The sequence below is a fragment of the Manis javanica genome, chromosome 11 (genome assembly GCF_040802235.1).
Source record: "Manis javanica isolate MJ-LG chromosome 11, MJ_LKY, whole genome shotgun sequence".
Classification (NCBI taxonomy): domain Eukaryota; kingdom Metazoa; phylum Chordata; class Mammalia; order Pholidota; family Manidae; genus Manis; species Manis javanica.
Window position 1 is genome coordinate 64422739 of NC_133166.1, and position 23759 is coordinate 64446497.

The window sequence follows — 23759 nt, forward strand, 5'->3', positions numbered from 1 at the left end:
CTGGAATGCAGCAAACATAGTGGCCTGGAGGAGAAGGAGGAGATGGAGGCTTAACCATCTAGGGCCCAATGGGCCAAATTGGGTTTTTTGTTCTTTAAGAACAATGAGAAGTTTCATTTATATTTTGAAAGGGTGACTTTGGCTGGAGAACTGATGGGGATGGGGAGGGCATTGATCAAGAATGGATACCCACACCCTGTTAGAGGGCTTTGGTTGTTTTCTAAGTTGGTGATGGTGGAGGCTTGGGCTAGGCTAGGGGCAGAGACATGGAGTCAAGTGAACTGGTTTGTGAACTGCTTCAGAGATGAAGGAGATTTGACTTGGGAACAGACTAATTAGTCCAAGTAAGGGGGAGGGACATGTCAAGAACAGCTCCTGCAGGGTTCCTCTCCCAACAGGTTAGGATTGGTGTCTTCCCCTGAGAAATGGGGAATGCCAGAGGGGACTCGGTTGAGGGAAAGATCCCGATTTTGGTTTGGACTTGCTGAGTTTGGAATGATGTCAGGGCACCCAAGTGGCGATGTCAACTAGGCAGTTGGATATATGAGTTTGGAGCTTGGAAGGGAGGTTTAGAGACGTCACTTTGTGAGTCATCTGCGCACAGTGTGGTTGGTCAGTGGGGCAAGTGTGTGGAGGTGACCCCCCAGGGAGAACATGCTGAGTGAGAGTTGGAGAGGGCCTAGGACTAAGCTTTGAAGAACTTCAACAGTTAGTGGTCCAGAAGTGGGGCTCAATCCTGCAAGGGAGACAAAGAGAGAGCAGCCTGAGAGGTAGGAAAACTAGAATGGCCAACAGTGTCAAATTCTGCTGAGAAGCCAAGCAAGAGAAGGGCTCAAAAGTGTCCACTGGTTTTATGCCAAGGAAATCATTGGCGACTTTAGCGAGAGCTGTTACTGTAAGACAGTGGTTCTCAACCCAGGGCAATGTGCTCCCCCTACCACCCATACCCCTGGGACATTTGGCCAGGTCTGGATACATTTTGGGCTGTCACAACTTGGGATAGAGATAAACTACTGGCTTCTAGAAGGTAGAAGCCAAGGATGCTGCTAAACCTGTTATATATAATGCACAGGACAGCCTCCTACAACAGAGATCTGGCCTCAACTGTCAGTAGTACTGGGGCTGAGAAATGCTGTTGAAGAGTAATGGGCTGGAAACCTTATTGGAATGGAGGTCACCATTCCACCTGAATACCAGTACACTACATAGCAGTGTAGTCACTTCCCAGATGTTTGACTAGAGATAAGACAAAAAGTGGAGAAGATACCATGGTGAGTATTTTGTAATGTATGTAATTATCGAATCACTGTGTTGTATATTTGAAGCCAGTATAATATTGTATATCAACTATATTCCAATAAAAAAAAGGAAACAAAAAAGTGGAGGAGAGAGTGGAGATAGGAAGGGTGATGGTTGGAACATGAGATCAAAGGAGTTTTTAATGAGAGAGACTTTAACATCCTTGAAAAGCCAAGTGGGAGGAGTCCCGCTGAAAAAAAAGGATGTGAGTGTAGAGTAGAGACAAGGTGTGATGGATAAACAATCAGAGTCAGAAAGAAAAGATTGGAGGACACGGTCCTGCTGGCTTTAAAGTCAGAGGAAGGAGCTGGGAGCCAAGGACCACAGGCAGCCTGGAGAAGCTAGAAGAGGCAAGGAAATGTTCTTCCCTCAAGCCTCCAGAACGAACCCAACCCTGCTGACATCTTAATTTTAGGACTTCTGGCCCCCAGCACTGTAAGAGAATAAATCTGTGCTGCTCTAAGCCACTGTGTGTGCAGCAGGTCAGTGTAGCAACAATGGGATCCTAATCCAGAAGAGGCATGTGTTTGTGGGGACGGCTGCTGAAGGGTGTGGAGGGGTGAAGAGAGGTGGCCTGAGGCTGAGGAGAATCGTGATGGCAAGTTCAGGTGGGGGTGGATAAAGCTTGAGGTGCCCATGAGGTGGCCCAGTGGAGCTGTCCAGATGTACACTAGTACACGTGGGTCTGCTGCCAAAGAGAGGGGCTTGGATACAGGGGCCCGCCTCATTCAGGTGAGGGAACCTGGGACTGAAGAGGTTAAGGAAGTGGCCCCAGTTCCCACAGCTGGTACCTGGTAGACCTTGTGTTCCTTTAAAGATAGTGCCTCTGCATGATGTCAGGGGGCTTTGGGGAGTTCCTTCATGGGCAGACATGAATAAGGAAGCGAAGCAGTGAATGTGCTTATATTCCATCCGAATTCAATCTGCCTTCACAGACACAGCAACTCCCAAGCACTGGGGAGCTCCTAGAGTCACAGGTGCATAAGGTCTGCTCTCTGTTCTTAGGGAGCCTGTGGTCCAGCTTCGGGAAGCAGGGCCTAAGGCAGGGGTGCAGACCTCTTACCAACCAAGTAACACCAAGGCAGAGTTGCTGGTGATTGTAGAGCTGCAGGGCTCTAGGGGCAGGAAGAGGGAGCATTGGTTTTGACTGGACAGATTGGGGATGGGTCTTGAAGGATGGGTAGAAGTTCAGTAGAGGAGGCTGATGGCTTCTCAGCCTGTGGGAGAATCTCAGGGAAGCAAACCTAGGGCCACACCCAGAGAAGGGCTAGTAGATCCCCTTTTCCCCCAAGCAGAGCCTACCCCTTGGGAAAGCCCATGAGGACATGCTTGAGGTCTCTAATGCGGGTAGCTCTTCCAGGTTTGCAGGCTGGCATGGGTCTGGGGTCCAGAGAAAAGGTAGAAGAGGAAGGCCTGGGGTTTGCTGTGGGTCAAAGACAAGCCACTCTGGAATGGGTGCAGCTGTGGCTGGAGGCGGGCCCAGTGTGGCAGTGTTGCTTCCTGGGAGTTCCTTCCTAGGGCCTTCCAGCCCTAAGGCCTGTGGATGGGCAGGGGGAGGGTGGGGCTGGAGGTCCCAGGACCTAGTGGAGGCTCTGACTTTTGTGGTGCTGCGAAGGAGGACTGCCCTTCTGAATGGGAGACTTCCTGAGGGTCCTTACAAAGAGGAGACCACATGGTGAGATCACGCACCTGCTGTCAATCAGCTTCTCCGCCTGCCAGGCTCCTACTGTTCTGGGAGGGAAGCAGGAGTGGAATGGTGTTTCAGTGTTTCCACTTCAGCTTCCATCGTAAAATGGAGAATTATTTTAAAACCTGAAATTGGATGTGCAAAAGTTTGTGAAGTGCCCTGCAGAACAGAGTCTGAAAACCCTGGGTAAGTGGGGTAGATGAAAGTGTACACCAATAGTCGCAATGCCATGAGACGTCTGAGGGAGCAGGCAGGCTCTATCAAGTTTGGGAGAGCTCAGAGAAGGGAATAATAATGGGCTTGTCCAAGAAGAGAAAAAGGGATATTTGAGACAGTTTGGGCTTGCATGTGTTTGTGAATATGAGCAAGTACTAGCCATGCTTATTTATTAATTTCTATTAGCTCTTTATCTGAAAATGTCAAACACTGTAGAAAAGTTATAAAATAGTATAATAACACCCCCATAGGCTGTATCTTGATTTACCTGTTGCTATCATTTTATAACTATTGCTTAAATCTCTCTCTGTATACACGTGCACACTCACACACATTCCTTTTTTTTTTCCTGAACTATTTGAGATACAGTTGTAGACATCAGATTTTATGGGCCATACATTCTCTGTCACCGCTACTCAACTCTGCTGTTATAGGGCAAAAACAGCCATTGGAAGTACATGAATGAATGAGCCTGGCTGTGTTCCAATTAAACTTTATTTATAGCACTGAACTGTGAATTCCATATAATTTCAAATGAAATCTAAATTTCACATAAATTTGAAATCATACCAATGGGATTATGTGAAAAAAATTTTTTTTTAAGCATTAAAAAATACAAAAACCATGTTTAGCTTACAGGCTATGTAAAAGCAGGTGGCTGGTAGGGGACTGGATTTGACCTGCAGGATTTTGGTGACCCTGTCCTATATAGCCACAATATAATTATTATACCCAAGAAATTTAACCATGGACACGATACTGTCTCAGATACAATCCATATTCAGATTTTCCCAAATGTCCCATGTGATGGCCTTTATAGTGTTATCCCCATCCAGGGCCCACTCAAGCATCACACACTGTAGTTAGTTGTCATGTCTCATTCATCTCCTTTACTCTAGGATGGTTCCCCTGTGTTGTTTTTTTCTCTGTAATGATATGCACCCTTTGGAAGAATTCAGGACAGTTGTTTGCAGAATGTTCCACTGTTTGGATGTGTCTGATTATTTCCTCATGATGTGTTCATATTATAGACATGAAGCACAGAGGATGGTACTCCTTTCTCACTGTAGGTAGCAGGAAGCACATGATGTCAGTTTGTCTTGTCTTCTATATTGTGGTTTTAGCAACTATTGGTGATTCTTGCCTGCATTATTGTTATTCATGGTTAAAATGATTTTTAATCATTCCATCTGCATTTATTGCTTGACATTCTTCTATTTGAAAAAGGGGTTAACTTTCTCCCCCCACTCCATCCCTCATTTTAAAGTTATTTTTTGTATCAGTACAGACTCATGAATTCTCTTTTTCTTCAATGTATTCTAGTCCATTCCTGTCATTATTCATTTTAATGTTTAAATTGCCCTAGATTTGGCCCCTGGGAGCCCATTTCAACTGGCTCCTCATCCTTATTTTAGGACTTCTTTACTTTCTGGTGCAAAAAAAATGTTCTAGCCATCTCTCCTAGGAGCTGCAATTTGTTTTAGTGGGAAATGGTGTTTAAAAATCAAGATCTCTGGGCACTAGGTGAATGTGTTGCTGCTGGGATATCCTTGCTTCTAGGCCTGAACTAGGTTTTTAGGGCTGAAGTGAAGTAAGGCTACAGAGTCAGGAACTGAGGGAATATGGGGTCACACACAGCAGCACAGCATGTACAAAGGCCCAGGGGCACGTGTGTTATGTTGAGGTGGGGAAAGGGAATGGGGTGCAGCAGAAATAGGGTGTGCTCAGGAGGAAAAGTGGAAGATGATGTAGGAAAAAAAGTTTCTTTTCCGGTGTTCTAAGACGTTATGGATCTTAAAACAGTATTAATTCAGTGGCAGCTTTTCCAGGAATAAAAATATATACCTCAATCCTAAGATTTCTCATAATATCAAAAGCATTATTGATCTTGGCTTTTATAACTTTTATAAATTCTGGTAGTTTGGTTATTGAATCACAAACCAAAGCAAAGATTTTCCCCAAAATTTGTAATATGCTAGTGAATAAGTTTGGCCTGGAACTGAGTCTGTAGTTCTCAAAATCTATTATATTGGAACAAAAGTAGAGCATGAAAAGCTATTCTGAACTGGCCCAATATTTCCAATATAAGCTGGGTCCTAACCTGACCTTCAAGATCCCTTATTTCGTCAGCACTTCTAGCTGCTGTACAAAACAGGTGGTGGACTGGATTTAGCCTGCAGTTCATCATTTGCTGACCCCTGGTGTGGAACAACAATCATTTATTTCACTCATGTACCTGCTGTTTCTCATTAGTGTTAAATTAAGGTGACTTTATATATATATATTTTACCATGCTGTATATTACATATCCAGGACTTTTTTTTTTTAAATCACCCATTTTGCCCATCCCTCACCCCCTGCCTCTGACAACAATGTTCTCTGTATCTGTGAGTTTGTTTTTTGTTTGTTTGTTTTGTTTTTTAGATTCCATATATAAGTGAGATCATATAGTATTTGTCTTTTTCTGACTTACTTGACTTAGCATAATGCTCTTGCAAATGGCAAGATTTTCTTCTTTTTTGCAGCCAAATAATATTCCTTTGTGTATCTTACCACACTTTCTTTATCCATTCATCCACTGATGGACATGTAGGTTGTTTATCTGTCCTGGCTGTTGTAAATAGTGCTGCAATGAACATAGGGGTTAGATACCTTTTCGAGTTTGGTGTTTTTGTTTCCTTCTGATAAATACCCATAAGTGGAACTGCCAAATCATATGGTAGTTCTATTTTTAATTGTTTGAGAAACCTCCATACTATTTTCTGTAGTGGTTGCACCAATTCCATTCCTACTAACAGTGCAGAAGGGTTCCCTTTGCTCCACATCCTCGCCCACACGTATTATCTCTCGTCTTCTTGTTGATAGCCATTCTAACAGGTATGAGGCAATATCTCACTGTGGTTTTGACTTGCATCTCCCCCATGATTGGTGATACTGAGCATCTTTTTATGTACCTATTGGTTCCGGCGACTTTTAATGTTTGTGAGGTCCCGATGTTACATTAATTTGATTATAATATTACTTAAAGAGGTATAAACAGAAAGTTGAATAAACACCACATTTCATACAGCTTTTACACAGCTGTAAAACCAAGACAGACTTACAAATATAAAATGAACAGAATGACACAAACCAACATAATTCAAATTAATGACATCAAGGTAATGTGTTGGATGATATTGTTTTACTGAAACTAAATTGCTGTTTATAAAGTGAATGTGATAGTGATGCCTAAGGCACAGATGCTCCGGAATTGGCATGCCTCTATTTTTGTGTGCCATGTGACACCTTTATTTTTTTACTTGTTTGTCTCTATTAGAAACACTGGGAAATCTTTCATTGGAGCAACTGCCATGGTCTTTCTTAGTCTTTTCTTTGCCAGAACGTACTGTTCACATATTAAGTTTGTGTCTTTTTTTACATATTAAGCCTGCTCCTTTCTCATGAGCTTATGACAAGTAGTAGTAATTGGTGTTGTATAGTCAGCTGTTACTGTATAATAAGCTACCTCCAAATTTGGTGGCATTGAAGGTGGGGGGAGGTCAGCAAATATTTTGTGTAAAAGGCCAGATAGTAAATATTTTAGGCTTTATGGACCATACGGTCTGTCACAACTACTCAATTCTGCTACTGTAGTGTTAGAGCAGCCATAGGTGTGGTGTGTTCTAGTAAAACTTTATTTATGGGTACTGACATTTGAATTCCATGTAATTTTTCACATGATGAAATATCTTTCTTCTGATTTATTTTCAATCACTTAGAAATGTACAAACAATTCTTAGCTAGTGGGCAGTACAAAACAGGTGGTGGGCTGGATTTAGTCTGCAGGCCATCGTTTGCTGACCCCTGGTGTGGAACAACAATCATTTATTTTGCTCATGTATCTGCTGGTTGGCTGCGGCCTAGCTGATTTTAGCTGGCTCAGCATGCTGCTCTGCCTCAGGGCTGCAGAGTGAGCTTGCCTCCTCACTGTGGAGCAAGTCTGGGCCCAAACTGAAGGAGCAGGGGCTCCCTGAGGAAGCTTTTGCCATGGTGAAGGCAGAAGCCCCAGAGGCAAGACTGCCCTCACAAAGCACATTTCAAGCCTTTGCTTGCATCCTGTGTGTTAACATCCCTTTGGCCAAACAAGCCACATGGATGAACCCAAGGTCAAGGGGTGAAGAAGTACAGGTCACCTGTAAGACAGCATCCAGTGCAGAGTCACATGGCACAGGGTGATAGGATGGGGCAAGAACTGGGACAAGAAGTCAGTCTACCATGGGTGCCAACTCAGCCCCTGGAAGTACTGGAAGCCTCATGGTGATTCCCATATATTGATGTTTTTAATGAAAACATTGAATTAAAAACTGTTAGAGAGAACTTGCATTATCTTCAGAACATATCCAAAGACCTGCATTTGAGAAACCCTAATTTCTAATGAACTTCCTTGCTTTAAGAATGGGGCTTTCCTGGTGTTTGAAAATTCCTCCAGGAGAGGTCTTGTTTGATCTACACTTCTAGGCATACATCAGCATCCTGGCACCCTCCCTGGTGGAGACCCTCAGGGGCTAGTGAGGGTGGGTGGGCAATGGGAACAATAACAGTTGCCATTCACTGGGCACTAAAGGATTGTTCTGTCTTAATCCTGTGTATCCTTACAACTATGCAATAGGATAGGTGTTATTATCCCCCTTGTCAGAATGGGAAGCTGGGGCTTCATGCTGCATAGCTGATTGTAGGACCAGGACTTCAAACAGAAGCTCAGGCTCCTAACCTCCATCTGCAGATGTGAATATCTAAATATCACAAAGCATTCTCTTGGTCTTCTCACTTACATGAAAACTCCTGTTTCTTTGGGGAATACTTTTCAAGAATATGGTATAAGGCTGTTTCCTTTTCCTTGTCTGATTGCTGCTGCTGAATATTTGGCAAAAAATTTTTAAACCGCTTTATTGAGATATAGTCACATACCACTCAAGTCATGCATTTGAGTTGTGTAATTCAACAGACTTTAGCACAGTCACACATTTGTGCAGCCATCACCATGGTCAGTTTTAGAACATTTCCATCACCTCAAAAAGGAACTTTGTAACTGTCACCCAACTCTTTCCCTCTCCTTACCCCTTCCAGCCCTAGGCAGCCCTTAATCTACTCTGTCTCTGTTGATTTTCCTGTGCTGGACTTTCATTTGAATGAAATCATATAACATGTGGTCCTGTGTGACTGGCTACTTTTACTTAGCTTCATACTTTCAATGTGTGTCCGTGCTGTGGTAGGTATCAGTTGTAGCCTGTATCATTCCTTTTTATGACCAAATAATATTCCATTGCATGGATATAGCACATTTCATTTGTCCATGTGTCTGTTCATGGACAGTTGGGTTGTTTCCATCTTTTGGCCATTATGAGTAATTCTACTTTAAACATTTGTGTATACAAATTTCTCTGTAGACATATGTTTTTATTTCTCTTGGGTATATACCCAGAAGTGGAATTGCTGGGCTATATGGTAACTCTATGAGTAGTCATTTGAGGAACTACAAGAATGTTTTCCAAAGCAGCTGACCACTTCACATTTGCACCAATAGCATATGAAGACTCTGATTGCTCCACATCCTTGTCAACAGTTGTTATTTGACTTTTTGATTCTAGCCATCCTAGTGGGTATGAAGTAGTAGCTCATTGGGGAGCTTTTTTTCTCTGTCTTTTTCCTGACTATCTCTTGTTCATTTCACTGGTTATAGTGGGAGAGCCCATAATAGATGTGCAGTGGTGTTCTGAATGACTCCATGGGGTGCTTTTCACATCAGCCCTGTCAGCTGCTTCCCTCTGCTACATTAACCTGGAAGACCCTTCAGATCTATAGTCTGATATATAAAATTTGCTTCAACCTAATTTCTCTCCAGCCATAGGCCCATTCTACTTTGCATTTTTGCTGCCTCCTGGATGGGCAGCATCTCCTGGCTCTCTCTCCCACCCACCCTTGCTCCAAGATCCCTTGGGTGAGGTATAAATAAAAAACAAAATTCAGGCCAGTGCCCTGATGGCTGCTACTCCAATCCTTGTCCCAGGGCTCATTCCACAGGTTTCACCAGATGTATTACCAAGAAGAGTGAGGTCGAGTGTGTTCAGGGTAGGGAATGGCTGGTTCTAAGGTTGGTTCCAAGGCCGGGTGACCTTTACAGGTAGAGCAGGAACTTGGGCAGGGAAGTGCTGTCTGCCTAGGTTAGAGGGCTCTAGACTCAGACTTCCTACCACTTGAGGGAAGTGTGACTGTTGGCTAGTCACTTGTTCTCTCTGAGCCCGAGTTTGCTTATCCTTATGATGAGGTTGTACAGTTAATGAAAGGCGAGCATTAATACCTGTTGCATGCCTGGTGTGCAGCAGCTGGTGAACAGACCACAGCCAACTCTCTTATCTCCTGTTAGCTTCACGTGCACATCGGGAGTGGCTGACAAGGGTGAGTGAGATTACAGTATGGACAACCTGGACAGGAAATTTGGGATTGTATTTAACTGTGCCTCATTTGCCAGTTCTTCAGGCTCTTCTGAAATGTGATAGAAGATAGTTTTAGAACAATAAAAGGAAGCACTAATTACATTATCAGTTAAATGGTGGGGAGGGGTAAGTTAGATCATGGTTCTTGAGCATTCTGAGTTACCTACGAAGTTTATACTCATATACCGATATTCACAAAGTGCTGTACACATTTTAAGGGACTTCTCCTTCTCCTTACTGAAGTCCATCCATGGACACCAGGTTAGGAAACCAGGGCTGGAATAAGCTCAGAGGCAGCATTCATCCATTCCTAGGTGTAGCAGAGGCCAGAGTTCAAGTTCAGGATGGCCTCTATGTCTCTGCCATTTCAGTTTGCTAGACTGCGAAGTGGCTGGGGTTCTGGGTGGAGCATTTGAGATGTGTGAAGGCACTTTGTCAACTGTGGATGGCTTCATAAATCATTTTTGTTACCACTTTACTCTAAGAGGAGGTGCAAGGCTGAAAATCAGAATGCTTTATGGATCAGATGGGTTTCTAGCAAGTTGCAAGCGAAACAGATTTTTGAAAACCCAACCTCTTTTGCATCATCCGGTTTTGGCACCACTTAGAGGAGCCCAACAGTGAGCCCTCAATGGATGCAGACATTCTGCCACAATGCAGTGTTCTTCCCTTTGAAGATGCCAGTCTTCCCATAAGGCATTTGCTCAAACCAGCAACAAATCCGGAAGTTCAGAGAGGGTCCAGGACATACCTGGTTGATTCTGACAAGGTCACTGGGGATAGCCTGGGTGCGATGCCCATCAGCAGAATGTTTGAGCGTGGGCTGTGCCAGCAGAGACCAAGTTTGAACTCCAGCTTCCCTACACATTTCTTTGTGGCCTCAGGCAAGTTACCTAGCCTCCCTGAACCTCAGTTTCCTATTCTGCAAAATGGGAATAATAATAGTAGCTACTTTAGAGAGCTGTGAGAATTCATGAGATGGTGTTTCAGAGTACTTGGAACAGTGAAATTGCTCCATGAGTGTCAGCTGTTGATATTTTATTACTGGTGTCTTTGTTAATTACTATTATGAGCAGAAATAGCATTCTGGGCCCTATGGACCATGCTTGACCCAGGAGGCCAAAATTTGTGCTTTTATGTTATTTTCTTATGATATATAGGGTCTGTTCATACAGTATCATGCAATCTTAGTTTTAGACAGAATTTTGGAGGTCATTTAGGACAGATTTCCACTCAGTGGGAAAACCCTTTCTTCATCCTCCCTGAGAGTTGGTCATCCAGCTACTACTTAAATACTCGCAGTAACAGGAAGGTCACCACCTCACAAGGCTGCTTGTTCTATTGCAGGACTGCCCTGCATATGAAAACATGTGTCTCAGAACTTGTCTGCACACATATTCCTTGTGCCAAGTTCAGGCCTGTGTGCCTCCCAGTGGGCCTGATTCTGCCTCCCCCACATGGTAGTCCTTTCCATATTTGATGATGGCTCTGGTTTCTCTGGCCTCTTCTTCTACAGGGTAAGGGAACCCCTAACATGCTGGTCGCCCTTCTCAGGTCAGGTCCAGGTCATCAAAGCCCTCACATCATAGTGTTCAGAGCCCAGGCTGGTCCAAGAGGTGCTAGGTTCAGAGAGGCCAAGGAGTTGACCTTAAGGGAAAGGCAAGGGAGAAGCTGGGAGACCAGGCTTCTGGGGCCTAGGTCCTGAGCATCTGCCCCTGGCCGGCCATTCCTGGGCCATCTCAGTTCCTGGACTTGAGGTCCACAGCCCACTTCCTACTCAGGGTAGCCTGGGCTCCTCAGTGACATGCAACACGATCTGAATCCCCTGTGTGATTCTGCCTGCCCCTGCTCCCTCTGCTTAGACCACCCTCACCCTCCTCTTTTCCAAGACCTCAGCTTAGATTCCTCATCCCTGAAGAAGGTCCTCAACTGACTTCCAGGTGTGAGACTCCACCTCCGAGTTCCCATATCCCACAGTGTTGACCACAGGGTTCCACAGTGGCCTCTCTTCCATATTTCCCTGGACTATGAGTTTTATGAGGACAAAGACATTGTTTACCTGTATCCCCATTTTATCTCCAGAGCCTGTCACTGTAGCCACTCCCTGAGTGATACTAGTTGAGTGAGTGAACGTTTGATTTGAGAAACTCCTGATTGGTAGGAAAGATTAGCCAAGAAACATTGCTCAGCGAACCTCTAGATCTGAACCCAGCAGCAGAAGCCTTGGCAGCTCCCATGCCCCTCACCCTGTCCCACCCAGGCCTCTGCCCAGGGGAAGCTGCACAAAGGCTGACGGCAATAGCTTTGTGCTGACCTGGTCATGCACAGCCCTCCCACTGTGCAGACATAATAGTGGCTAACATTTGGTCTCTTCACTCAGAGACGATGATTTGATCACAATCATGATCAAAAGACTGATAGCAACCACTTACTGAGTGCTTTTCACATCAGTTATTACAGCGGGTTTTACCTCATTTTACAGATGAGGAAACTGAGGCATGGCTGGTGAAGACACCTATGAAACTCACCTTGTAAAGCTGAGTTTCTAGCTGATTCCTCTGGCTCATGGCTCTCATGAGCCACAAGGGGCTCCCGTTACTGGCTATAGGGACTACTGATGCTTTTTTCCCCCCAGAAGATGGGGGGAGCAATCAAAAAATAATAATGTGTGAGGATTGGTACTGTGATAAAGCACAGGGTCCTGCATTCCTGGGGAAGGTCCCTGAAGCCCAGGGCCTCACCTGAGCAGTCTATCTGAGAGTTTTAAACCACAAAGGCAGCCTCATAAATAGACAAATAAAGCAAAAACCTACCCCCTACTGTCTTCCCTTTCCTCTAGAAATGACCTGAATTGAGAGTTTGAAGTGTGTTTCCCAGACTTTCTGTGCACATATGAACATACACTTAGTATGTGCTGATAAATGTTTAACAACTTGCTGGTCGTGGGTGTGGTAGGGGACACATGCAGATTGCCGTGGTGTAAATTGTCCCACCATGGAGGATTTCAAGGTACCAATATGATGTTACTGAGGAAGGAGGTGGGAAGAGATACACAGTAGCAGCTATTATGCAGTATTTCTACTATATAGATGCAGTAGATGCTAATACCCGCAAGAATATAAATAATAGTAAAATATAGTAAAATTATTAGGAAGTGGTAAGCTTTGAGCACTTATTGCCTTTCTAGAAAGTGTTATTTATTGAATTATAAGCTTACATAATTTAATTTTTAATAAAGGCCGTGTTTAACAACCTTTTCATGACATTTCAGAAAAAATAGCAGCTCTCAGTAACCAGTACAACCCTGCTTCCATACACCACTGGTTTCCTTTTTACTAAAATATTAGCACTGTATAAATTTTTTCTTTAACTTGCTTTTTTGCTTAAAAGGCTCTTCATCCAATAGTTCATTCATTCAGCCACTATGCTACCATGGGCTGTGTGTCAGGAACTGGGCCAGGCCACCATCATGACCAGGATAGCTCTGTGCTTTGCCTTCATTAGCTTGTAGTCTAGTGAGGGAGACGGTCAGCTATCAAGTCAACAAAAGATACCATCAATAACAAAAATGTACCCTGTAATTAGGTCTCTGAAAGGAAATAACAGGATGATATCATAGAGAAAATGCTGTGGGAGACAGGCATGTGGGGGGCAGGATTTGGCAGGGGAGAACCTCTTTTAGGTTCAGAGCAGGAAAAGCTTCTTCTGAGGGGGTGACAGAAACTGAGACTCAAAAGACAAGAAGGGATGGACTAGCCATGAAAAACGTAGTGGGAAAAAGGTGCAAGAGGATACGTTCACTTGAGTGCCATTTCTTTAAACTTTACAAATACGCAGAACAGTTCCTACATTGTTTTAAGAAAAAAATCCTTGTATACTAAAAATGGGAAGGCTCCCCACCAACTTCAGGACAGATGGTAGTCACCCTTGGAGGGAGGGAAGGAAGGAGAATGTACTAGAGGCAGAGATGGCCTTCAACTACACCTAGGTAGTTTCTTGAAGCAAGAGGGAAGAGAGGTCGAGGAAAAACACGGCTGGAAGTAATTTTTGTTGTCTCTGGCTGGTGGGTACAGGGTTGTTAGCTGCATTATTCTTTGTAATTTCTGAATGCTTGAAATACTTCATGATTATTATTTTTTTAAGAGTAGGGAGAAGAGCTTGTAGACAGTGGGCCTGACCAGTGTGAAAGCTCACTCTCAGATCATCTTGGCTGCCGAAAAGCAAAGTGGGACAGACAGGCCCGAGAGAAGTCAGGGAGGCAGGCAGAGACCAGGCCATATGGGCCTTGATGGTTGGGCCCGTAAGTACAAATTTTATTGTAAGTGCAGCAGATGCCATCTGGTGAGTGACATGATCTGATTTACAGTGCTAAAAGGTTACTCTGGAGGCTTTAGGGAGAATCATTAAGAATGGCATCAGGGAGGATAGTTAGGATCTCTGCTAGTTGTCTAGAAGAGAGCTAGCTGATGGTGGCTTAGACCAGGGTGGGAGCAGGAAGCAGTGGAGAGAGTAGAAGCAGCTTTGAAATCTGATTGGAGAACTTTCTGAGAGATTAGATGGGAGGGGATTGAGAGAGCGAGGAAAGGAGGATGACTTTCTTTTTTATGTGTGTTTTCTAAATAGCTTTTTTGAGATGTAATTCACACACCGTACAGTCCACCCATTTAAAGTTTACAATTCCATGGTTTTCGGTAGGGATGATTTTATTTTTGAAACCTGAGTGGATGGTGGTTTCAGATACTATGATAGGGAAATGGGAGAGGAACAGGCTTGTGGGTAGGGCATCTGATCCTGGCTGGCCTTCCTGGTAAATTGGAGATGCCCAGGAGGCATCCAAGGGGTATGACAAGTGGGAGGCCTAGTTATTCATACCTGGGGCTTAAGATAAAACTTGTGAGTAATGAACAAATTGAGAATCTGAGAATAGATGTGAATATCCAGAGATAGAAAGAGTATAGATAAAGAAGGTGTGTATGGAGGGGACCAGGGGACTTCCTATCCAGACAGATTGAGAGTTCAAGTTTGAGCCCCAGCTACCAGCCTTTTTTCCCCAAACATATTGCTGTGAAAGGCCAAAAAGAAAGGAAAGAAGGATGGAAGGCAGAGAGGAAGGAAGGGAGAAAGAGGGAAACACAAAGTGGTCTCAGAGCTGAGACCAAAGGCCCACAGGGCTCCAGTCTCAAACAGGCAGAGGTGGCCATCAGCTTCAGCTCCTGCCAGGCCATGTGAAACAGAAGTGCCCTGTGTGAAGTGGGGCAAGCTGACTGATTAAAATGAGAACAAGCAAGAGAGAAAGATGAACATACTGGCAAACAGACTCCTCATTCAAGATGGACCTCTGGACCAAATTTCCAAAACTAATGAAGAAAATTAATGTTAAAAAGACAGCCTTTGAAAATCAGTGCCAAATGAATCCACTCTAAAATAAAGTGGTAGAGTATTCTGAAAATGAATTTAAAATAACTATTTAGGGTCAATATCAAGAGTAGGTTGCCTGTGAGTAGCTGAGATTCGAAATAACAGTGGCTTAAAAAAAATAGGAGTTAAGTTTTCTTTCATGAATACATTGAATACATTCCAGGTCTGTTGAGGTGGCTCTGCTCCACTAAATCCCCAGGGAACCAAGATTGATCCAGCTTATCTTTATCTTAATGCTTGATTATCCTCATAGTCCAAGTTGGTAGCCAGAGCTCCAGTCATTTCATTTGCAATCCAGGCAGCAGGATAGTAGGAGGGCCTTCTTCTGAAGAAGTTTTCAGAAAATACATGACACTTTTACCTACATCCCATTGGCTAGAACTTGGCTAAAGGAGCCAAAGAAATGTATTCTGTTACTATGGTTACTATGCATGAAGGAGATAATAGACAATGTGGGAGTCTATTAGCAGTCTCAGCCTTAGGATCCTCAAAGGAAATAAAGGAAGGATAAAACACTATGAGAAAGAACAAGACAGTGAGGTTTTATTTATTTTTTTGTTTGAGTTTAAAACCTCTGGTCTTGGAAAGATACCATTAAGAGAACGAATAAACAAGCCACAGACCAGAAAAATTTATTTGTAAATCATATGTCTGATAATGGACTTCTATCCAAAATATATTTTTTAAAACTCTCAAAACTCAACAATAAGAAAAAGGAATTGTTTAGATGGGTAAACTATTTGAACAGACCAAAAGAAGATATGTAGCTGATGAATAAGTACATGAAAAGATGCTTAACATCATTAGTCATCAGAGAAATATAAATTAGAACCAAAAAATGAGATAGTACTTCATACCTGTTAGAATAGCTAAAATGAAAAAGATTGACCATACAAGCATTGACAAGGATGTGGATCACCTGGTGGGTCCATACACTGCTGTATGGGAATGTAAAATAGTGCAACTACTTTGGAAAACATTTTAGCAGTTTCTTAGAAGTTAAGCATGTATTTACTGTGTGACCCAGCCATTCCACTACTAGGTATTAGCCCAAGAGAAATTAAAGCATTTATGTCTTTACAAATATTTGTAGGTGAATTCCTTAGAAGCTTTTATTTATAATAGCCAAAAACTAGACACAACCCAATTGTCTATCAATAAGTAGATAGAAAAACAACTGTGGCACATGCAGATAATGGAACAGTACTTATCAGTACAAAGGGATGAACTCATACACACATCAGTATGGATGCATCTCAGAATACTTGTGCTGGGTGAAAGAAGTCAAACAGGCCTTCTATTTTATTCCATTTACATGGAGTGTAAAGTATTTATAGTGACAGAAAGAAGCTCCCTGGTTGTGGGGGGCCTGGGGATGGAAGGTGTAGAGAGGGGCAGGAGGGAGAAATTACAGGGGGCATGAGGAAACTCTTAGGGGTGGTGGATATGGTTGTTATCTCAGTTGTGGCAATGGGTGTATACATTTGTCAGAATTTATCAGATGGTACATTGTATGTCAATTATACTTCAATAAAACTGTTAGAAAAGGAAAAAGGAGCATGACATTATGAAACAGGCATAATAAAAAGAGATGGATATGAAAAAGAAGCACTTGAAAACTTTGGGAATGAATAATATTCATTGCATTCAAAATAGTCATAAAAAAAGAAGGGGAAAAAAAGGAGGAACCTTACTAGACAGATAAACTCTGGACTGCATACTCAGAGAGAGAATTAGTGAATTGGAAGAGAGTTCTGAGAAAGTTTCTCAGTGTTGTCCAGAAAGAGAGAAAAACATGAAAGTGTAGTTAGAAGACATGGAGAAGAGATGGAGCTGCTCCCATAAATAGTTAAGAGAAATTCTGTGAGAAGAGGCTAGAGAAAATGACTGAGAAGTTGTACTCAAAGCATAAAAGCCAGTAAGTTTTCAGAATTGAAAAAAAATGTAAGTCCTCATCAAGTAATGAGGAGAACTTAAGAAAAAAATGAACCTCCACTTCAAAGCCACGTGGTAAAACTGCAGAAAATTACAGTAACAGGAAAGCCTTAAAAATTACCATCGACAGATTATGATTATAGACATATTAAGATTATCCACAAAAGACTCACATTAGACTAACAGTAGGTAAGGGCCTATGGCAGCATTTTTTTGGCAGTCTTCAAAGTGCTGAAAGAAAGTGAAACAATCTGCCTAGCACTCCATACCCAGCTGACCTCTGGTTTAAAAGTGATGATGAAATAAGGATATTGTTATAGGAGAGAAAGGAGCCCAGCCCAAACCCTGAGGCTCTTGAACATTTAGAGACTGGGGAGAGGAGGTACCCTGTCAAATCCTGTAGGCCTAGTCATCCAATGGCAGCCCTCATTTCCCATGGAAACCAGAGAGAGCGAAGGGTTAGATTTAACTTGGCATTGTTGCAACATGAGGCTATTGGAAATGCCACTCATTGGCCATGTGTCTGTGTATTCCATCAAAACAGAGGAGGGAGATGGGGTTCCTGACCCCAGCTCGGGTTTCAGTCCTGCAGCAGCTGGGGCTTTGTGGCAGGAAGGCAAAGGAAGCGAGGTGGCATGGCAGATGGGGCCAGCCCCCAGGGTCTGGTTTGGGGAGGAGCTCAGGGGCACGTGAGGCCCCTGTATGATGGTCCATTCTAGACTCTCCCTCTGTCTTCCAGATTGTGGACAAGAACAACCGATACAAGTCCATAGATGGGTCAGATGAGACTAAAGCCAACTGGATGAGGTGAGTCTGGCTCTCTGCTGACTTCCTGGGCACCTTGCCTGGCCTCTGGAGCATGCTGGGCCTATGAGGTCTCCCGTGGTGGAGGCCCTGAAGGCCCTAGGACTGCCATTTGCAGGATTTGGTATGCGACTGGCTCTGGGAGACCCTCTTGCTTCCCCAGCCTTCCATCAGGGGGCTCTGGCAGCAGCCAGTGGCTTATGGGGTCCCCTAGGGACTGCACATTTGTCAGTGTGTTGGCAATACCCAGACCCTTGGCTCCTGGCGGCGTTCCCAACGAGGGGAGTGTCACTCCCCCCAGGACTGTGATGCTTCTGCTGAAGTAGTGCAGAATTCATCCCAGTGTGGCCGCCAGTGGTTGTTTAAATGGCCCCCATGGAAAGGGAGGCTTCCAGTGCAGTCCCTAGCTCAGTTTTCCATGCTGCTTGCTGCCTAGACATGAATACTTTCAGGGGTGCTTTTACTGTGATCCAGTGTCTGGGACAGAAGGTTGCACCCAAAGGATCCTTCATGGCCAGCCAGGAGAGCAGGAGACTGGCTTAGTGTCATCCAGAGTGCTCTCCTTTGGGTTCTGTGCTGCTGGCCTGCGTGGTGCACTGGGGCCTTGCCTGGAGGGGTCTGAGCGTGGTTGCCTCTGTGGTGGGCACTCTGGGGACCAGGAGCAGTGATGGGGATTTGGATCTGGGTTGGGAGGGAAGGGAGGCCTTGAATGGCTGGACTCAGGGACGCAAACACACTGTGGATGAGGTGGTTTGTCAGACTCTGTGCAGTTCCGTGATCTGTGGGGGCTGAGGAGTGTAAGAGAGATTGTGCTTGGAGGGAGGGCAGTTAGGGACTTCCTGAGGAGAGAGTTAGGGACTTCCTGAGGTGTGGAGTTCATGACAAGGTCTTCTGGCCCTTTTCCCTGTGGCCTCATTGCCCACCTGTGCTCCCACTTGAGCGCTGCTGATTGGCAGGGCTGCAGTTTACACTCTCCAGGTGCTTTGGGATTCATCTTCGTGTTGTCAGAGCAGAAGCAGAGGCACCTAGGGACGGGCAGTCCCCAACCTTGTGGTATGAGGACAAGCACCCACTCCTCCAGCCCCCATTCACAGGAGCTGGTCAGCCATTGCCCTGAAGGTGGCTCTGAGAAGGTGACTGACACTCCCAGCTGCCTTCTTCTCCCTGACCACGGGGTACAGGTCAGCTCAGCACATGCCATTCACCACCCATTTATAGGGCAGTGCTTTTTCTAATACTGTTGTTGAATGAAGGCGCAGACAATGTGCTCCAAGAGCCCAAATGAAAGAGGAAGGGGCCTGTGAGCTGGGCTTTCAAAGGGGCCAGGACTTAATTTAAAGGGCCCTGTGAGCAAAGACACAGAAGTGAGGACCAGGTGTCCACAGGCCATTGGATGGGCTACACGGCCTAGACCCCAGCTCGTGTCCTGTTCTCTGTGCTCCGGTCTGAGCAATGGAGAGTGTGTCTCAGTGCAGTCTGGCGGTAGGCCTTTCTGTAGTGCTGCTCTCAAGGTTCCAGAAACTTTGGCCAATAGAGCTCTTTCTGTTCCACTCTTCCACCCATCTCTGGTCTTTTGGCTTGGGAACAAGGCTTTAACCACAACCTCAAAGAAGGACACTTATCGTCTGAACTAATTGAGTGATCATCTGGTACCCCAGAGATTCTGACTTAAGTGGGGATGAGGGCATTGGTATTTTTTAAAGTTCTCCATAGTGATTCTGATGTGCCGCTGATATTGAGAATCAATGCTCGATACTGATCTTCATACATAGGGGTAAAGCAGAGGCCCAGAGTAGGGCAGGGTCTTCCTCAAGTTAGGTGGCAGAACCAGTTCTTGAATCTGTGTCTGAATGTATGGGTCACTGTTCTTTCTGCTTGTGCACAAGGGATGAGGTACAGGATGGCTTCCTGAGCCCTATGTGGGGTGGGTTCTGCTACCACTGCCTTGATGGCATGACATCTGTCCTGTTATTGCCCCTGTTCCCCTTCTAATCCAAGATGGCACGAGGAGAGTCACACAGCTGGTGACATCTCAGTAAAGACTCAGGAATAGGTTGGAATGGGGTTTGTGGCTTGTTGCCGTGGAGATGCTGCCCTGGTGGCAGCTGGAAGGGAAAGCCAGTTCATCCTGGAAACCCTCTGTCCCCTTTAAAGTACAGTTTCCATTTACATAGCTCATGCTAATTTGCAGGCATTTTCACTTTATTGTTGTGGCCTGGGGTCTCGCAGATGATCGAATCAAATCAAGCTAATTAGTTTCTTCAAAAAATAAGTGGTGGTCAGGGAAAAGAACAGGCACCCACATAATGAGTATTGACTTTACGGCATCTCTGGATTGCGTGCTCTGTGTTCATGAATTTGGTGGTCTGAAACCAGGGGCATCTTTGTGCCATGGGGGCATTTGTCAATGCCTTGAGACACTTCAGGTTGTCACAACTCTGCAGGTGAATGCTACTGGTTTCTATCTGTTACAAGCCAGGGACATAGATAAAACGTCCTGCATTGCCCCTTCCCAATTCACAAAGAATTTTCCAGCCCCAAATGCTAATAGTGGCGAGATTGGTAAACCCCCATGAACTCCTCCTGGCAACCCTGGGTTGTGGCGTTAGAATTGCCACTCTCATCTTACAGAAGGAGAAGTGGAATCTTCACAGGAGACAGCCGTTAGTCCCAAGTCTGCCTGAGTGCAAAGCCTAGGTCCTGGCCATTGTGTTTGGCCAGGTAGTGAAGCCCTGGCCTCCCTCTCTTGTCTCCTGGGCCAAGGTGTTCCTCACTGGTGGGGTGGCAAGGTGAGGGCTGAAGGATCTTTGTGTCCCTGGCCTCTCGCCCAGGTTTTGGCAACAGCCAGGAGAGTGAATCAGGCTCCAGGTTTCCCTCCATATCCTCTTCCTCTCTTGGGTGGATCTTGGGGACCTTTGGACAGTAGTTAAAGGGTAGACAGAGCCACACTGTGGAAAATTAAGTTCCAAGCCAGAGCAGATACCAGGTGAGATGGAGGAAGGGCTGCTCCGTCCCTTGCCCAGGACCCCTGGCCACTCTGCAGCTGGAAACCAAGGTCACTCCTGGTCTCCATCAGGGTGGAACTTGTCTCCCAGTGGCTGCTGGTGGGCTCCTCACATTCTACCCATGAGCTGCAAAAAGGCCACAGCAGCCCACCACCAGACAGAGCTACAGCCAGCCAGTACCCCAGTACAGGAGGGAGCCTACACATGCCCAGAGGTGGGGACTTTGGGGTGGGAAGAGAGCCACAGGCCAGAGTACGCTTTCTGTGAGCACACCCTAATTATGGGTATCACCAGCGAGGCCACACACCGCGGAAACCCACTATAAATAGTCTCTCTGTTTAAATGTTCTTCCTCCAAGCCATTTATAGTCACAGAGACCTAGTCCTAACCCCAGAAAGGTCCTCTGTTCCTGCCTAGGGCTTTAAAGCTCTTCTACATCACTATGCTTTTCCTTTCTTGGTGACAACCTCAGCCTGGTGTGGTTGGGATTCCCTTTGAGATGGGGCAGTGGGGCTGGGAGAGGCCAAGTGAACCACCTGGACTGTCACGTCATGCTAGTATGGGGTGAGGCAGGACCTGAAAATGAAGGCGTTTGTCTCAGACCACCTCTTCCATGCAGTACATGGCGTCTCTTCCTTCCTCCGAGGAGTAGTGGCAGGGACCTCTCAGGAGGAGCAGGGTGTGGTCGTGGTGAGCGGTGAGGGTGCCCAGGTGCCTCCTGGCTCCCCAGCCGAGGGCAGCGATTAGGAAGGAGGAGGACTGCCCGCCCTGACAGTCATTTACCCAATTGTACTTTGTGGGATATTCAACCCAAGGAATGTGGCGCCCCTGGCCGAGCGTAAGAGGAAGCCCAAGTTCTCCAAGGAGGAGCTGGACATTCTGGTCACAGAGGTGACCCACCATGAAGCGGTTCTCTTTGGGAGGGAGACCATGCGGCTGTCCCATGCCGACAGGGACAAGATTTGGGAAGGCATAGCTCGGAAAATCACCTCCGTCAGCCAGGTGCCCCGCTCTGTCAAGGACATTAAGCACAGATGGGATGACATGAAGCGAAGGACCAAGGACAAGCTGACCTTCATGCAGCAGTCTCTGTCGGGCCCTGGAGCCGGGGGCAGGGCCCCCACCATTGTCCTCACTGCCCATGAGAGGGCCATCGAGTCAGCGCTGCTCACAGCCCGTTCCGGGCACGGCTTCCCCAGGGCAGAACTGGACGGCACTGACAGCCCTTCGACCAGCTGTGAGTACCATCTGCCTCCCCTCCCCAGGTTCCTCCTTGGAGGTTTGCCATTCTCTTGCCTTCTCTTCTTCCATCCCTCTCTGTCGAGGTTCAGTCTTTCTATTCTTCCCTCCTTCTCCCACTTCTGTCTTCTCCACACCTTTCTGTGTATTCATTCTAGAGTATTTCCTGAACACTGTGTCAGGAGGTTGCTGGGAGCTGGGAAGACAGAGCTGTGTATAAAAACTATACCAGCCCTGCTCTTGGGGAATTCCTAGACTCAAGGGGTTAAGCACACTTTAATTAAATAATTGCACAAGGGAATTGGTTATGAAGGAATGGAGTCCTGAGAGCAGGGCTGATTCCATGGGTGTGTGAGCTGTGCCGTCACCGGGAGAAGGGCTCGAGGCTGGGTTTCATGCCCTCATGTTGCCCTCAAAAATTCATAGTTTTTGAACAAGGCACCACGTTTTCATTTTGCATTTGGCCCTGTAAATTATGTAGCAGCCCTGTCTGAGAGCAAGAAACAGTGGAACTGGTCTCTCCCCACCCGGGGCTAGGGAAGCTCCCAGGAGGGACAGTTGAACTGAGAAGCAAAGAGTGAGTAAGGGTTAACAAGGCCCGGTGTGGGTGGCGTGGGGCGCAGGGGAGGGGAGGGGAGAGCCTCCAGGCTGGGAACAGCATGTACAAGGCCCCGCATCAGGAAGGCGCCTGGCACGTTCCAGGAGCAGAGAGGAGCCAGGGAAGCTGAGTGTAGTGAAAGGGGGAGGGGGTGTGAGAGGAAGCCAGACAAGTCTGAGGGCCCAGGCCATGGGAAGATCAGTACTTTCTCTTTCTGTCTGTCCCTGATGTCTTAATTTCTGGGTAATTTTCTGCACTCCTGTGCCATGCTGCCTTCTCCCATTTCTCTGCACTGCACCTCTTTCTGCCTCCCTTCAGGATCTCTAAGCTCACTCTCTGTGCTCGCTAGTTCCCCTCCGACCCATCCCTCTTCTCCCACAGCATTTGTCTCCCTCTTTTGAAACCCTCTGCGTCCTGTGCCTTAGGACTGACTTGATGTCAAGGACTAGAGCCATTCTCCTGGCCCAGTGACTGCCATTCTAGTTGGGGGTTACCTGAAGGGGGAGCAATCGAGGCCCTTCTGTGCTGGGGCTGCACCCCCTTCAGTTCTGCTTCTACACACACCTTCCCCCAACTCTCAGCTCACAGTCCTGACTGGAGTCTTGGCCTTTGAGGGATGGAGGGGTGGGAAGGGCTCCAGGAAGCCGGCTGCTGGCCAGCCCTCGAGAAAGTGGTTTACAAAAACCCAGCCTTCCCTTCCCAGGCCCCTTGCCTTTGGGATGGTGCTAATTTCCTGTTTGGCGGGGTCCTGTGACAGGTGGCCACTCAGAGTCAGTTTTTTGGGATAAGGAAGGAACGTGGTGACTGTCTAGTCCAGCTTCCTCATTATCCAGGCAAGGCAGCTAAGCTACAGAAACAGAAGCAGCAACAGAACTAGATTCAGAACCAGGATTCAACCTGGGCCTGCCAGTCAGGATGATTCCATCCAATGATGAGAAATAGAGAGGGCCCCAGCACCCACCGAAGTCCATTCCCTAAATCCTGCCTTGCTTACTCCACCATTTCCCTGAGACTGAAGGTAATGAGGTTACCAAATGTGACCTGGGCTGGGCAGTGAGCCCAGGACCCCTCCACCTCAGGCT

The 23759-nt window shown here is 46.0% G+C and overlaps 1 protein-coding gene across 5 annotated transcripts in view; it reads left to right on the forward strand.

Moving 5' to 3' along the window:
* The window catches only part of PRDM11 (PR/SET domain 11), an 85109-nt gene that overhangs the window by 44522 nt on the left and 16828 nt on the right, over positions 1 to 23759 (forward strand). For 4 of the 5 annotated variants that reach the window (XM_036996673.2, XM_036996672.2, XM_036996674.2 and 1 more), the window contains exon 5: positions 17771 to 17838. In XM_036996673.2, the coding sequence (XP_036852568.1) occupies positions 17771 to 17838 (68 nt within the window). Of the gene's footprint in view, positions 1 to 17770; positions 17839 to 21655; positions 22078 to 23759 lie in introns of all 5 variants that reach the window. The other variant, XM_017640481.3, reaches the window with a different exon arrangement.